The sequence below is a fragment of the Mesoplodon bidens genome (genome assembly GCF_964165515.1).
Source record: "Mesoplodon bidens genome assembly, chromosome: 12".
NCBI classification, from domain to species: Eukaryota; Metazoa; Chordata; class Mammalia; order Artiodactyla; family Ziphiidae; genus Mesoplodon; species Mesoplodon bidens.
The window spans coordinates 82,280,885-82,296,604 of NC_138168.1; the positions used below are offsets into that span (position 1 = coordinate 82,280,885).

The 15,720-nt window shown below is 41.9% G+C and overlaps 1 protein-coding gene across 3 annotated transcripts in view; it reads left to right on the top strand.

Moving 5' to 3' along the window:
- The window catches only part of TIAM2 (TIAM Rac1 associated GEF 2), a 236,226-nt gene that overhangs the window by 169,173 nt on the left and 51,333 nt on the right, over positions 1–15,720 (top strand). For all 3 annotated transcript variants that reach the window (XM_081251340.1, XM_081251342.1, XM_081251341.1), the window contains 2 exons: positions 99–191; positions 971–1,234. In XM_081251340.1, the coding sequence (XP_081107466.1) occupies positions 99–191; positions 971–1,234 (357 nt within the window). The remainder of the gene's footprint in view (positions 1–98; positions 192–970; positions 1,235–15,720) is intronic.

The following is a 15,720-nucleotide window of genomic DNA, read 5'->3' on the forward strand; positions in this document are numbered from 1 at the left end:
CATACCATACTTATGAGAATAGATGGTCAAGGAAGTACTGCCCATTGATTTAGTGTGATGAATTTAGACTTGTTTTCTCCTTTTATTTTCATTCCTAGGGTTTGCAGTGACTGCGCAGGTGGATGAGCATCAGCATCTCAGCCGCATTTTTATAAGTGATGTTCTCCCGGCTGGCCTGGCATATGGGGAAGGTCCGTGTGGCTCACGGTGTCTCTGTTCTCTCTCTTTTTTTTTTTTTTTTTTTTGGCGGTACGTGAGCCTCTCACTGCTGTGGCCTCTCCCGTTGCGGAGCACAGGCTCCGGACATGCAGGCTCACGGGCCCAGCCGCTCCGCGGCATGTGGGATCTTCCTGGACCAGGGCATGAACCCGTATCCCCTGCATCAGCAGGCGGACTCTCAACCACTGCACCACCAGGGAAGCCCCTCTCTTCTCTCTTGATTCTGTGCAGTACAGTCTGGCTAGTGAAATTTTCTTATGATTTTGTCAGAAAACAATTTCTCCTAGAATTTTAAAGAAAGTAAACTTAATAGTTGAATTGAAAATGCATATGCATATACATATACATACACACATATATGTATATATATAGAGAGAATTTGTGTGTGTGGTTTTGAAAGAGAGAGAGAGAGTATACACACACACAGTACACATGCATACGTACAGACAGATGGAGCCGGCCAGGCAGACAGACACAGGCAAATGTTATTTCCCAGGGCACTGAACATCACATAGAGGAATAATTAATTTGAGTGACTCTCAGACTATTTCTTCTAATACTAGTCTGAGAGAGCTGCGATTTGTTATCAGTGGAATCCGAATACTACACCTTTTGGCGCTTTCTTTTAAAGTGGCAACAGAACAGTCCCTGAGAACGCTAGACGGTTTGAGTTTGCAGCCGTCTTTCATCTTAAAATATTTCTCTCGTAATATCTCTCTTCCTTCTTCCTCTGTGTCCCCTTTCTCCTCAGGGCTGAGAAAGGGCAATGAAATCATGACCTTAAATGGGGAAGCTGTGTCTGATCTTGACCTCAAGCAGATGGAGGCCCTGTTTTCTGAGAAGAGTGTCGAGCTCACTCTGATTGCCAGGCCGCCGGACACAAAAGCAACTCTGTGTTCTTCCTGGTCAGACAGTGACCTGTTCTCAAGGGACCAGAAGGGTCTGCTGCCCCCTCCTAACCAGTCCCAGCTCCTGGAGGAATTCCTGGATAACTTTAAAAAGGATTCGACAAATGGTAAGGTTTTGTTCTTTCTTCCTTCACTGCTGGTATCACCAGCTAATATTTTTAGGCTGTGATTTTGCTTGCAAACTGAGATTATTGAAGCTATTCAAAGGATGTTTTCTCATTTCTTAGAAGAACACAGATGCCAACCAAGTAGATTTGATATAAAATTCCATGCATTTTAGTAATTATCTCTTTTAGTGAAAATAGAAAGTAATGGTTTTTGCACAAAATAACTTTCTTGAAAATTGCAGTCTTAAAAAAAATCACCCATGATATTTAGTATTGTAATTACTTTGTTAGTGAAGGAGATGAAAGCCAGCATAAATGCCAAAGTTGATTTTTCTGTTCAGTTGAGTGTAAGGCAAAGGCATTTTGCAGTAATTTATTGGGTTCTAAAGAAGGGTTGATGCAATTCAGTTCTTTAACTCTTTTGTTGAGTACTGCTTCCTCAGTAAACTACGAACTTTTCATGTAGGTCATGAATTCTAAAATTTTGTAAAGGCCTAAAAATGAAATATTGTGTGCCAGCTTATTTTTCTGAAGGTGAGATTTCCATGTAAGGCAGTCATTTGAAGGTTTGAATTTCTGAGCTTATTATTCGTGCGCATTTCATATTTTGTAGTCAAGTAAATTAGGGGCTCCAGCTCACAGTGAAAAGCTGTGGTTTCCTTCTGTACCCCTGGAGGGAGCTGGCCAAGCCCCCAGAGTAGACCAAGTGTGAGGTCTTACGTTACAGGCACACAAAGTAATTTTTATACTTAATTATAATGATAATAGATTTCCAATAGAAATCTCTGCATGATTACCAAAAATGAATGGAAAACAAAAAGAGAAGCTGTTAGGATCAATTTAATTATGAAACAAGTTTATTAGGTCATTTTTGGAATTAAAAAAATCAGATTGTAAGATTTGTGATTCAATAAGGTATATACTGCCTTTTCCTCCTCTCTTGAAGTTTCCCTCTAATTTAAAATGCCATTACATTGACTATTGACATATAAAAGGGAGTGTCATAAAACCAAAATTATGATGGAACTAATTAATTACTTGGCTATATTAGGGCCATCATTCAGCCACCCTGGGCTGCTCTTACAGGTCTGAGTATTCTACATAAGACATCGTGTGTCCATTCGTTGGATTCGTTATTCTGGAGGGATACATTCACTGCCTGTTGTATCTCCATGTATTTTATCATAATAAGAAATCACTGCAGAATCAGTAACACTTTTGGTACTTGCAGGAATGAATTTCTGTAGAAAGTAGCAAAAGAGGCAAATTTACCTTTTTTTTTCCCCCAAACAGTTAAGGATCAAGCAGGTCAGTTAATCTTGTTTTTCACTTCTTTTTTTGGCAAGGAAACAGCATAAGAGGAGGGCCTGGATATGTTAGATGACTGCTAGAGTTCTTGTCCTAGGGACCCATTCTTATGGGTTACAGTTTTGTAACTTACCTAAGGATACCCATGTCAGTGTGTGCAGGTGGCTTAGCTTAGCCTGTGGCAGGGCTTTCCCACCCTGCTCTGAACCGTGTATGCCGCAGGTACCCGCACGGATGCAGTGCACACCTCTGCTCAGCCTTCCCTGGGTGGTTTATCACCACCCTGTCTTCCTGGTGAGACCGTGCTCTGTGGGCATGAAGCATCTTCTCCCCAGGGATTTACTGTCTGTGCCCTCCACTGCTTCCGAGTAATGTGCTTGTGTTGGAAACAAAACAGCCACGATGGACTGCTTTCCCAAATGCTTGGCAAATATGGAATTGATTTCTTTTCTTTCTTTTTTTCTCTGTCAATTTGTTGTTTTTTTTTCAAAAACTGAAGTATAGTTGATTTACAATGTCGTGTTAAGTTCTGCCGTACAACGAAATGATTCAGTTATACATATATATACATTGTCTTTCATGTTCTTTTCCATGATGGTTTATTGCAGGTTATTGAATTCAGTTCCCTGTGCTCTACAGCAGGACCTTGTTGTTTATCCGTTCTGTATAGAATAGTTTGCATCTGCTAACCCCGAACTCCCAGTCCGTCCCTCCCCCACCCCCCCGCCCCCTTGGTTTATTTTCTTTTTTGAAGTAGTTGTGTAGCTTGTGAAGGAAGTTAAACGCCTGTGCGTGAACATCTCAGAAGGAAGCCTGTCTGTTTTTAAGGTTGGGGGCGTGTCGGGGAGATGGAGGGAAGAAGATAAGGGAGACGAGAGAGAAAAGAGGGCACCTCTCAGCTGAGCCTAACATCCCGATGGCATGAGAAGCCCGTGTTTGTGGAAGTGGGGAAGATGGATGGTGTGGTGACAGGCAGGCAGGCTTTGAGTCCCACCTGGGCTTGAGTCTGGGCCCGCCCTTCACAGGTTGTGTGACCTTGGGGGCGGCGCTCAGCCAGGGAGGAGAGGGCATCGGTGGATGACACCCCAGCTGCGCTATCCCCTGCCAAGACAGTTCTGGGGTGCACCCCGCGGTTCTTCAGAGGCCCCCGTGGAGCTGATTCCTCTTGCACGTGGAACCTCATTTCACACCTTTTCTGGGCTTTCTGCGCTCTGGTCTCCCTGGCCTCACTCCCTCGCTTGGGCGTCTTGGGATCACCTTCTAGATAAACTTCTGTAGCCACGACCTTGACTCAGACTGCATCTGGGGGAGCCCGAATGAGGACACCGAGCCTTGATTCCTCACCTGAAAGACGAGGCTTCGTCTAGCTCAAGCTCACGGCGGCCCGTCCCTGCCCAACGGGCCGCCGAGAGCTTGAGCTAGTCGGTGTCTGCCCGGGTGCAGCCCGGTTCCTGTGGGGCAGGACACCTGAACACGGGAGTCTCCTCTCCCCTCCCCCCATCCTGTGAGCTCATTAAAGGTTACCTTGACTTGCTTTGGTGATGAATTAGGAAACAGTAGTCCCACTTTCGTGCTAAAAAAAGGTTTTAAAATCACACAAAAGAATTTAAGTGATTTTTGGAAAACAATGTTTCATACAACTTTGAATGATACTTAGGAGTGGTCATTTCAGAGTCTGCCTTTCCCTAAATTTCATGTGCTCTCAGCGTTACCAAAGGCAGCCTGGTACTTGAAAAGAAGGAAGCTTTCCCTGTTTTATTTTCCGGAGAAGCCAGTCCTTTGCCTGTTAATAAAAACCACACAGCTGGCTCTCTGGAAGGGAAGACCTGGTATTTTTGTTTGTTTGTTTGTTTTGAATAGAAACTGTAAGAACATCAGAAGATGGAGGAAGAAGAAGCCCTCAGCAGCTGTTTTGGGTATATCTTAACTGTCTGGGCTGAATATTCACTGAGCCCTATTGGGTGTTTAAAATATGCAAGACCGGAGGGTAAGCGACGTGAGTTTAGGACTTTTGGTCTACTTTTGGTTTTAGTCAGGTATCCAGAAATTCATGTTTGTTAGCTTTAGTGTCTTGATCAGGTTTGAGCAGCGGAAAACAAAAACAAAACCCCTCTTATTATATATAAGTGAGTGAAAGAAATGGTGGTAATGGTGACAAGTCCCATGGAACTCCGGCAGGGATTGAGTTGCTGTTCAGGTTCCATGCTTTTCTAGAAAAGAAACATCCTAGTGGTGTTTGAGACTCATGGATGTGTACAGTGTTTAAGGAAATGGTTCTCAGCCTTCATAGTGCTTAAGACTCACCCGATGAGCTTGTGAAAATGCAAATTCCTGGGTCCTGCAATCAGGAAGCCCCCTTCAGGTGGTCTGGGGTAGTGCCAGCTCTGTCGTGGACCAGGGCTCGCTCACATTGTCAAGGCCAGCGGTCTGAAGGAGGTGGTCTGATCCTCAGCAGTAGGGCCTACCCTTCCCTGAACGCTTCTGTGCCCAGCTCTTGAGAATTAGACAAGATAATGTGTATAAAGTTCTCAGCAAATGACAGCGATTATGCCTGTGTGTTGTTAGTCGCTCAATCAGGGATCCCACGCCCCCAGCCCCACCACTGTCCTCAGTGCGATCAGGAGGCAGCGCTCAGCAGTTCCCCTCATTGGTTCTTAGCCCACCCTCAGGATACGGTCCCATTCAGCGGATTGATACACTGAGAAGCAAAGAACTTCCAACAGTCAGCGGCTTTGCTGTGACATTCCCCTGAGGCTGTGAGGAGTGGAATGGGCAGGGATGCACCGAGAAGTGATGGGTGTCCAGTACTAAGTTCCTCTGTATCCTTAGAAATGAATGACCATTTGATTCCTGCCTGTAAGGGTTTGAATTTCTGTTCTAGTTCTCTATAGGAGAGAGAGAGAAGAAATGTCTAGAGGCTGTATTTGACTTGAGTGGAAATATCGTTTGTAAAGACTTTTTATACAGAGAATTAGTTTTACCGCTGGAAATCCCCAGAGAAGCCAACAAGGCCACTATTGAAGGCATCAGACATGCCAGCCCTGTTGATACCGGGTTCCTGTTAATGCTGTTTTTCATTTATATGGAAAATCCCTTTTCCAGTGTATGCCATCGTTTGAAAAATTCCAATAGCTGTTAAGAGAGTCTCATCGGGCATAGACTTCCTGAACAAAGCCTTTATGTAAACATTGAACTTGATGTGGCATTAATGTATTCTCCATCTATAAACAGCTGTTCATATGGCCTTGTTAGGATTGGGGTATACTTAACAGGAGACAAAAATAGAAAAGACCTATGTTCCTGCTTCCATTTAGATAATGCCAGCCCAGCAAATGCTTCTTACTGGATGATGAAGGTAATTGCAGCCTGAGCTTCTTTTTTTAATTCCCCACCCGACTTTGAATCACTCTTTTTAAATTGCTGTATGAGTAGTGTAGAGTCTTAGTCTACCAGAAGCCACTTAGATGCAGATTTGCTCTTTGGAATGAATTGCTCCTGGGAATGTATGTGTCCATTATACAGCTTTCACCAGGGGAAGAATTATAGAGCCATCTCTGATGTGGCGAACCCACTTATCTCCTGTTTATGAGAGTGAGGGCATTTCGGCTTCCATAGCCTGGCTTAGGATAGCTAAGAACAACGAGCTCAGAAAATGCCCTGTTTGTGTGTGAAACTGCTGTTACTGAGTCTCTCTGGCTGCCACCCCAGATCCCCAGATGTCAAAACCTATTCAAGTTCTTAAAGATGGTTGGCGCATATAAAAAATTTTTTAAAAATCTGGGCGGGAAATACTGATTTTACCAGGACACAGAGAACTTTGGTCTCAGAGTTCGTAGTTTCTTATGATGGTGCTGAAGGTAGTTTCAATTTCATCAGCTTTCTGTTAGCAGTAACTATGATCCTTGGGTGCTAATTCCCTTATAAAATTTAGTGTTATTATTGGGGAATTTGTTTTCCTCTTTCCCATGTTCATTCATTTATTCACTTGTTTATTTAACACATAAACAATAACTTCTTGCTGAATGTTGCAGGTATATAAAAATGCGTTAGATGTTATTTTTTACCTTCAAGGAGCTTATAGTTGAGTAGGAAAAGTAAAACACTTGTAAATAATAATTCACGTTTGAAAAAAAAGCTTTTCAGTGAGGAGAATTAGAGGTCCACCTCAGAGGTAGAATTCCCACTGATTTTTCTGTTTGTTTCTCCTGGGAGCAAAGGGGTCCCCAAAGAGAAGTGTGAGAATTGGAGAAAGATCTGAGCGTGTTAGATGGGCAGGTTGTAGATTGGAAGGTGTGTGGTGGAAGCGGGAGAGCATTTCATAGAGGGCGTGTAACCTGCGACACAGGCCCAAAGCACAGGTCACCTGGCTCTGTGTGAGTGGGAAATAACATTGGAAAGTCTGTTGGGGCCAGATTGTATTAAAACCCTGAATTCCTGGGGTTTTTAACAAATATATCATGGCAGGTAGCTGAAGAAACTAGCGAGTATTGCCTTACTTTCCCCTGCCTTAAAAAAAAAAAAAACACAGAGAATTTGTCTGGTCATTTAAGGAGCACTAAAATGTGGCTCGACATCCTTCCAGGGTCGATACTCCACCTTCTGCATATTGGCTTTATTATTCCACTGCTAGAGCTTCATTCCTTTGGCTCTTACAGTATTGTTATTTTTAACGATCAAAAGTCCCTTGTAAAATAAAGACTCAAATAAATGTTTTTTGGGGAATGAATATATGAATTACTATCAGTGCCCTATAAAAACAAAGTGCCTCCTCAGCATTGTGACGCTGTGTCCACTAGCGGCGTGGTCCTTGCAGGTCCCCTTTAGGGACGTGGCTGCCTCAGGCCAGGCCAGCTGGTGGTGAACAGATGCCCGTAGCACCGAGGATGAGGCAGCGTTGGAACTGAGGGAGAAGCCGGTGAGTAAAACTTGCTGGCATTTTGAGTAAAACCAGTCCTGTATTCTCTGTCCTAACGTAACATGCAAATTCATCTTTCAGGTTAAAAGCTACAGAATTCTCTGAAGAGCACAGCATGCACTTTCTGTTGGATAGATCACTTTTAATAGCCATTTGAAAGTTGGGATGCTTGGATCAAACATAGTCTCCTGTTCATGCAAAGTGAGCCAGGTCTCTATGAGATAGTAGTTCTGTAAAACTGTTACCTATTGTTGGAAAGAGGAAATGTTACATAGCCTGTTTACATAAAAGGAAAAAAAAGGTCTGACTCTTCCTGTGGATGTTACAAGGACCGATTGCCAAATGATGCTTGTTTGTTGAAAAGAGGAAATGTTACATAGCCTGTTACATAAAAGGAAAAAAAAAAAAGGTCTGACTCTTCCTGTGGATGATTCCAGTACTGACTGCCAAATGATGCTTGTCTGCATTTCCATTTTTTGTTCCCCTTCTTTTGTAAATGAATTATGTTCCTGACTTTATTCCTCCCTATCAAGGAATTGAGACTCAGGAAGGACCAAGTACAGACATCTCCCTTTTAGCTCTCACTTCTAGAGACAGCTATATGTGGCTGTATCTTTAATTTTTTTGGATTGGTAATACATGGGCATGACATGAAATTCCAGCAGTATAAAAGGTTAAACTGTGATAGATAAGTCCCCCTAAGCTATGTAGTCAAGTGGTTAAGAGCACAGACACTAGCCAGACACCCTGGGTGCGAGTCTTGGCTCCAGGCTCGCCCACTTACTAGCTGGGTGGCTTTGGTTGGGCAAGTCACTTACACTCTCTGTGCTGAGTTTTTGCATCTGTAAAGTAGTTTAGGATTTTGGATCATGGGATCAATGAAGTAATACCTGGAAAGAACTAGACGGTGCCTGGCACATAGTAAAGGCCATGTAAGTGTTAGTTAAACAAATAATAGAGATAAATTCCTCCCACCCTGTCCTTGGCCACCCAGTTTCTCTCCCAGAGGTAATCTTTGTGCTCAGTTTCTTTCTCATCCTGGCCTCAGACTCTTAAATGTTGGGGGAAATGGTGGGGTCATTTTCTCCTTGGCTTTAACTGCATTATCTTCATACATGGCTTGTGGTAGGCAGAATAATGGCTCCCCCAGGAATGTCTGCATCCTAATCCCTGGAGCCTGTGCATATGGCAAAAGGGACTTCAAAGATGTGATTAAATTAAGGACCTTGAGATGGGGAGATTATCTTGGATTATCTGGATGGGCCTAATCACAGGGTCTTTATAAGAGAGAGGCTGGAGAGTCAGAATCAGAGAAGATGTGATGACATAAGCAGAGATTGAAGTGATGCAGGCCTGTGAGTCAAGGAATGCAGGCAGCTTCTGGAAGCTGGAAAAGGCCTGGAAACATTATCTCCTTGAGCCTCCACATGAAATACAGCCCTGCTGACCAAGTTTAGTCTTCTGACTTCCAGAACCAGTAAGATAATAAATTTGTGTTTGTGCGTCAAGCACTGTGTTTGATGGCAAAGATACAAAAATAAAGAACTACAGTCCCCACTTTTGGGGTGGGCAGACTTTGAGGGGTAGATGTGTGAATAGACAATAATCAGTCCACCATGATAATGGCTCTGATTCTGCAGTTGCTAAACTTGCTGGTCTCCAGATCCTTTACTGTAAAAAGTTATCAGGGACCCCCAAAGAGCTTAGCTATGTGGGGCTCTAAAGAGCTTAGTTGTATTACTATCTATCCGTATTTAGTGTATTAGAAATTTAAACTGAGAAATTTTAAAAAATCTATTAAAGTTTATTTAACGTAACAACAATGAATATACTTCATGTTAACACAATAAGCATATTTCTAAAAATGAACTAGTTCTCCAAACCAAAATCATGTATATATCAGTGTGAAGAGTGGTATTGTTTTACTTTTGTGCAAATTTCTTTAATGTGTGTCTTAATAGACAGCTGGATTTTTACATCAGCTTCTGCATTCAGTCTGTTGCACTGTGTTGTTTTGGTGGAAGTGATTTGAAGAAAACTCAACCTCACATAGATTTATAGTCAGAAAAGGGAGGAGTATTTTAATAATCCTTTCAGATAGTTGCGGATATTCTTATTTAATATTACACCAAAGCTCAACAAGAGGTAGTTCCTTCAATGTTAGTTACAATGTGGAATCTGAAACCTTATTGGTGGACTTTCCTTACTTTGTCACATTAAAGTCCATTGGCCTATCTTGTACTCTGAATGGATCTTTTACTCATGTATTATAACATGCAATGGTTATTTCCAAAATATTAGGTCACTTGGTGTTATTCAGACCTTTCAAATATGGACATTTTATTATATAGCATTAAAAATCACATTCATTAATATCACCTCCAGTCTCATTGGAAAAGTCTCAAAGTATTGGGAAGCTGTCAAGCTCATGGTGGGGAACACAAGTTTTCCAAAATTCCAATTTTTGCTGGAAAGTTTGCATTATATCTACAGATACTGTCATTTTTCCCCCTTGGAAATGACAGGTTCATTTTGCTCATTAAAAAAAATATTTTCTGTCGTTTTCTTGAGTAAAAATTGTGTTTTGTGAAAAAAAGCAGCTGGTTCAGCTTGCAACACCATATAAGTGCTTTTTCTTGAAATAACCATTGCAGAAGAGCTGTTTGGCTACTTCCTAGACGTGTTCCCAAGGTCTGATGTTGACTCTGGGGAACACGTGGGACCATCCCGTGTTTCTGAGCAGAGAAGTGACATGATCTGACCAGCGTTTCAAAAGGATCAGTTGAGAATGAATGGACTGTAGGAGGCCAGGGTGGCTTTTGCAGTGACCAGGCGAGAGGTGATGGTGGCTTTGGTCTCAGTGGTCGTGGGGGAGGTGGAGCCAGCAGACCTTGCTCAGAGATGGCTGTGTGGTGTGAGGGAAGGAACGGAGGCCAAGGAGGACTCCCGGGTTTTGCCTGAGCAACGGAAAGGATGGAGTTGTCAGCAATGAAGATGGGGAAGCTGTCTGTGGAGCGGTTTTGGCAGATGACCAGGAGTTCATTTTGGAACACCTTGTGCTAAGCCTCTATATTTATAGTGAATATCCCACCTGTTTCCAAATGGTTTCAATGGCTTATACTGAAAGCCATCCATAAAACCCCACAACTCATCAAAGGTAGCCACATAAAGGGAGAAGGAGGAGATTTGAATGACAACTTGCCGACTTTAAAGATTTTCACTCACAGCGTAAAGCAAACACGTTTGTTGATAGGAGAAAACAATCAAGGTTGAAATTCAAGAGCTGCAAATTAATTCCTTTCATTTCAAACAATTCAGTTATGATTTTTGCGGTATATAAATTGATTTCTGATCCTACAGGACTCAGCTCTGATTCTCTTTTTTATAAATTGTCCAATCCCATGCAAATCCCTTTATCTTTTATCCTTTTTTTTTGTTTTGCTTTTTGGCCATTAACCACCTTAACATGTTATGGGACAATGTGACAGAGTTCAAGTTATCCAAGTTTGTTACTTGTTAGTAGCTCTGGGAAAATTTATTTGCTAAGAGACATATGCAGTTGTCAGCAAAATTATTTTGTGTCTTCTGTGAGGAGCCCTGACCAGCTGCCCCAGGACGGGGGCAGATGCTGTGCCACGTGGAACAGTTTCTAGAATGTCCCTTCCCCCCCAGAGTTCCCCAACAGGCTTCTGAGGGAATCCGGAATTTCCAGTGAAGCACTTTGAAGCTTCTAAACAGAAGGACGTGCTATTGTCAGCTTTTCTGCCTTTACCTTTCCAACACGAATTATTTACTCCTAAATTGTTATTTGTGAATCTAATTCTGACTTTCATGTTTCGGTTGATGAAGGACCACATCACCTTTTTGCGAGGTTTAGGCATCTTTGTTTAGTAGTATCCGCAAAATTATTTGAATGTTTACTGAATTTTGTCATTATTATTTTATAAAAATGAGGGGAAAAGGGACCTGAAAAATGTTGATAAGAAGCCTTGGTTTCATAGCTTAATACCTATGACCCCAAAATGCCAGTCGTCAGGTGTGTTTGGGCTGGTGAGCCTGTAGCCCCCTTGGGGATGTTCTTTGATCTTCAACAGGTCATGTGCTTTCCCTGGGGAAGGAGGAGGAGGAGATTAAGATATGTGTCAGTTGTGTTTAAAAGCCGACGTATAAACAGGAATATTATAATTTGTTTAGATCCCTGGGAATAGAAGTCTTCACAGAACCTATAAACTCAGTTTTCCTACTTTTAGGATTGTGTTCTGTAAGAAGTAGGGGGGCTGCCTGCATGTCACCTTGGAGGGGTCATAGGCTCTTCCTCTTCTGAGCTCTGAAAGCATTTTGTCTGTATACCTGATGTGGAAGTTAAGATTTATTGCCTTGCAGTGTCACTCTGTGTGCTTGTCATAATTTACGTACTATTTTCAAGAGATTGAAAATCCCTTGAAAAACAGGGCCTGTGAGGAACACAAAGATGTTTCGGACGCAGCAGCAAACACACTTCTTGGTGAATAGCAGGTATTTCACTCAACTGTCTATTAAGTGAAAGGCAGGTTGATAGGCATGTCTAGCAAGGAAAGGCAGTGTCCCAAGTGTGGGTCCTGGGGGATAAAAAGCAACCTTGGAGTGTGCCTTGAAGCTTCCCAGATTTCTTTTTATAAATCTGGTTGCAAGGGAATTGTGCTGAGACTTCCTCAGAGCTGAAGGCTCTGCTCACTTGCCCACGTGCCTGAGGGACTCTGGGATGGCCCATGACATATACCCCGCTCCAAAGAGCCTGACTGCTCTGCGACTTTAATGCGTTGATTGGTGCCCATGGTTTTTTGTTTTGTTTTGTTTTGTTTTTTGCGGTACGCGGACCTTTCACTGCTGTGGCCTCTCCTGTTGCGGAGCACAGGCTCTGGACGCGCAGGCTCAGCGGCCATGGCTCACGGGCCCAGCCGCTCCGCGGCATGTGGGATCTTCCCGGACCGGGGCACGAACCCGTGTCCCCTGCATCGGCAGGCGGACTCTCAACCACTGCACCACCAGGGAAGCCCCATGGGTTTGTTTTGACAGATAAACCAAAACCACAGCTAAAAAAGAATAGTAACATCTGTATCCCCGGTAAAAGTCAATGCTGATAGATGTGTTTTAAGTTTAATTTGGGGGTACTAATGTTTATAAAAGACAGTGGGTCTGGGACCTGGATTCTAGCTCCAGGCCTCATGCTTGACCTTGGGCAGGTTATTCTAACTCCTCCTTTTCTAAATCCTCTTAAAATGAAGGATCGGATAAAAGAGTTTAGCATTTTTTTCTTTTTCTAAAATTCAGTTATTCAATATGATTAAAGCACCAAGTTAAACAACTATAGGAATATGCATTTATTTTATACAAGTTTATGAAGTGAAAAAAGCAAAGTAATGGATCAAGCATTCCATTTGGTTTTGCAGCACATCTCATTACCTCTTTAAATAGAATCAGGTCTTGACTGCTGGAGAGAAGGTGTTTGTTAAGGCTTCGTCCTGATAACAGGCTGTCTCAAATATAAAGATCACCAAGAACCTTAAAAGCATTAATTATCCGTTACATCATCCTATGGAGCAGAGATGTGTTATTATCATTTTATTTTCACAGCTGGGTAAATCAAGGCACAGAGACACATTAAGTTGCTAGTAACTTGGACAAGGTCATGGTCCATCGTACATAGGGAGAGAACTGTATTTTTTTGTTTTTCCCTCCATGTAGGGGAACTGGATTTTAACCACTTTTTTTTTCCTTTTAAATATTCCTCTATTAACATACATAGAGTAAAACCCAGTAATAATGTGTCCTGCAGTACAGCAAATTTAGATGTAACTGCATTGGTAATGGCCCTTATATTCTTATCTGGGGACTGGGGGTGGCGATTTGGAACTAACTGCCTTGTGATCATTTGGGGCTTGCTCAGTGCAGGGAGAGGTCGATTGTTTAGTAATCGTTTTGCTGTCTTTATTCTTGCGCCTTTATTTATTTATATAATTCACACTGATTTTCATTAACCTCGCAGTAATGCAGCTGTATATTTCGTGTGATTTGGTCCTTTGGAAGCCACTTATGATGGAGTTTTATTGTAACTAATTTCTCTCCTGTAAAATCTGCACCAACATCTTTACCTTCTTTTTAAAAAGTTAAGTGTAATTCACACACCATAAAAGTCACCTCTAAAAGTGTACAAATCAGTGGTTTTTAGTATATTCACAGAGTTGTACAACCATCACCACTATCTAATTCCAGAACATTTTCATCACTGCAAAAAAAAAAAAAGAAAAGAAAAGAAGCCCCGGTGCCCTCAGCCGTCTCTCCTCCTCCACTGCCCTCAGCCCCCGACAGCCAGGCGTCTGCTTTCCGTTTCTGTGGATTTGCCTATTCTGCTATTTCATAGAAATGGAATCGTACAATATGTAGCCTGTGTGTCTGCCTTCTTTTGTTTAGCCTGATGTTTTCTAGCTTTATCCATGTTGCTGCGTGACTCAGTGCTTCATTCATTCATCCTTTTTATGGCTGAATACTGTTCTTTTTTAACTTTAATCCCACAGAGCAGTAGCACTTCCTCAAAGGAGGTGGTCCTCAGGTTTCCATTTTCTTACAGCACATCCCCCAATAGAAACTTGCGAGTAATGAGTTCTTAGGGTTCTTCTTAGGGTCTTTATTTTTATTTTAATGTTTTTATTTTATTATTATTATTTTTTTCTTTTTTGCCTCACCGCGCAGCATGTGGGATCTTAGTTCCTCAACCAAGGATTGAAGCCAGGCGTGCCCCCTGCAATGGAAGCGCGGAGTCTTAACCACTGGACCACCAGGGAAGTCCCTCAGGGTCTTTAAATAGAATTCCAACTAGGTAGTTTGTAAGGGTTTTGAACTTAAATTCTTCTTTATCAAAGTTCTTTAAGTGTCAGAAATACAGTGGTGTCTGTTATATGCCCCTGAATATAACTGTGACATCTAGGTGGTCCTCCCAGCTCTGCAGGGACCAGTTTCTGGTGGAAACGAAACTCTGGCTGACGATCCTGTTGCCTTTGCCTTTGTACTTTCCATCAGGGACCCGGATAAGGTACCATGGGAGGACCCCTGCACAGCCATAGCCTCCTGGAGCCCGAGAGCATGGGTGCACCTACATTCCCCCCTCCTCTTCCAGGAAGGCCTTTCCCTCCCCCATGTTATGATGAACGTGGAGGTGGCCTGCAGCACATTCCCACCATGAAAACACCCGCCGTGTTCCTGTTCCTCTAAGTGTTCTTTCAGATGCTGAGGATATTTATCACAAGATAATTGAATCAAATCTTGGCAGCCTGCTATTAAGAAACATTTACTACCAGTATTTACTTCTCTCTTTTATTGCCAGAGACCTTGCATTGTCAAGAACGTTACCAATTGGAGTGTGACCTCAGGTCAAGTGCACTTGGAAGATTTATGAAATTACATTTTTTTCTGGCATGACATTTATGTTATGATAGAATTTATTTCTTTGCAAGCATACTGCTGCCTTGAATTTCCTTGACAAAAGAATAATAACAATAAAGAATTGTAGAGTCCCAGATATCTTCTGAAAAGTAGATCAATTTCTATCTACATCAGAAGAACATAAAGTAATGGTGATCTCTTTGTTAATGGTACAGGTTAGACTGGACTAGCCTTTGAATGTGGTCAACGAATATGGTTATTTTTTTCTCTCATTGAGTAGGTCCTTCTGTTGTTTCATTTAAATGGTTTGATTTTCATTCTCTTTCACTGACCGATGATGATTGATACTTGCTTGGATGACAGAGCACAGCAAATGTCACTAATGAAAGATGTCACACACCATTGCATTTTAAAGTAAAAGCATGAGTAAAATTTAGGGAAATCTGAGTTAATTAAGAATAACCAATGCTATACAAAGTTTGCAAATTGATATTTAAAAATTGAGAGATTTTTGAGCTTTTCTGTGCAAATGAACTCAATGCTCAATGTGCTCTTGACACCAACATAAACTATGTCAAAAGCATTAATACAGAATTGTATATAGTGTGTGAAGCTTGGAGAACTGAAAAAAAATTGTAATTTTGTATTTACAAAATGTTGTATCCTTCTACTGGCAGCCTTGATTGACCAAAATCTTTACCTTTTCTTAAAATTACACTCACACTTTTTTAAGTAACACAAGATACATCAGATGAAGGAACTGAATTGGATACTTTCTAAGATTCTTTTCAGATGTAAAATTCATTGATTCTTTACAAGCTGTTCATTTATGGAATTACATAGT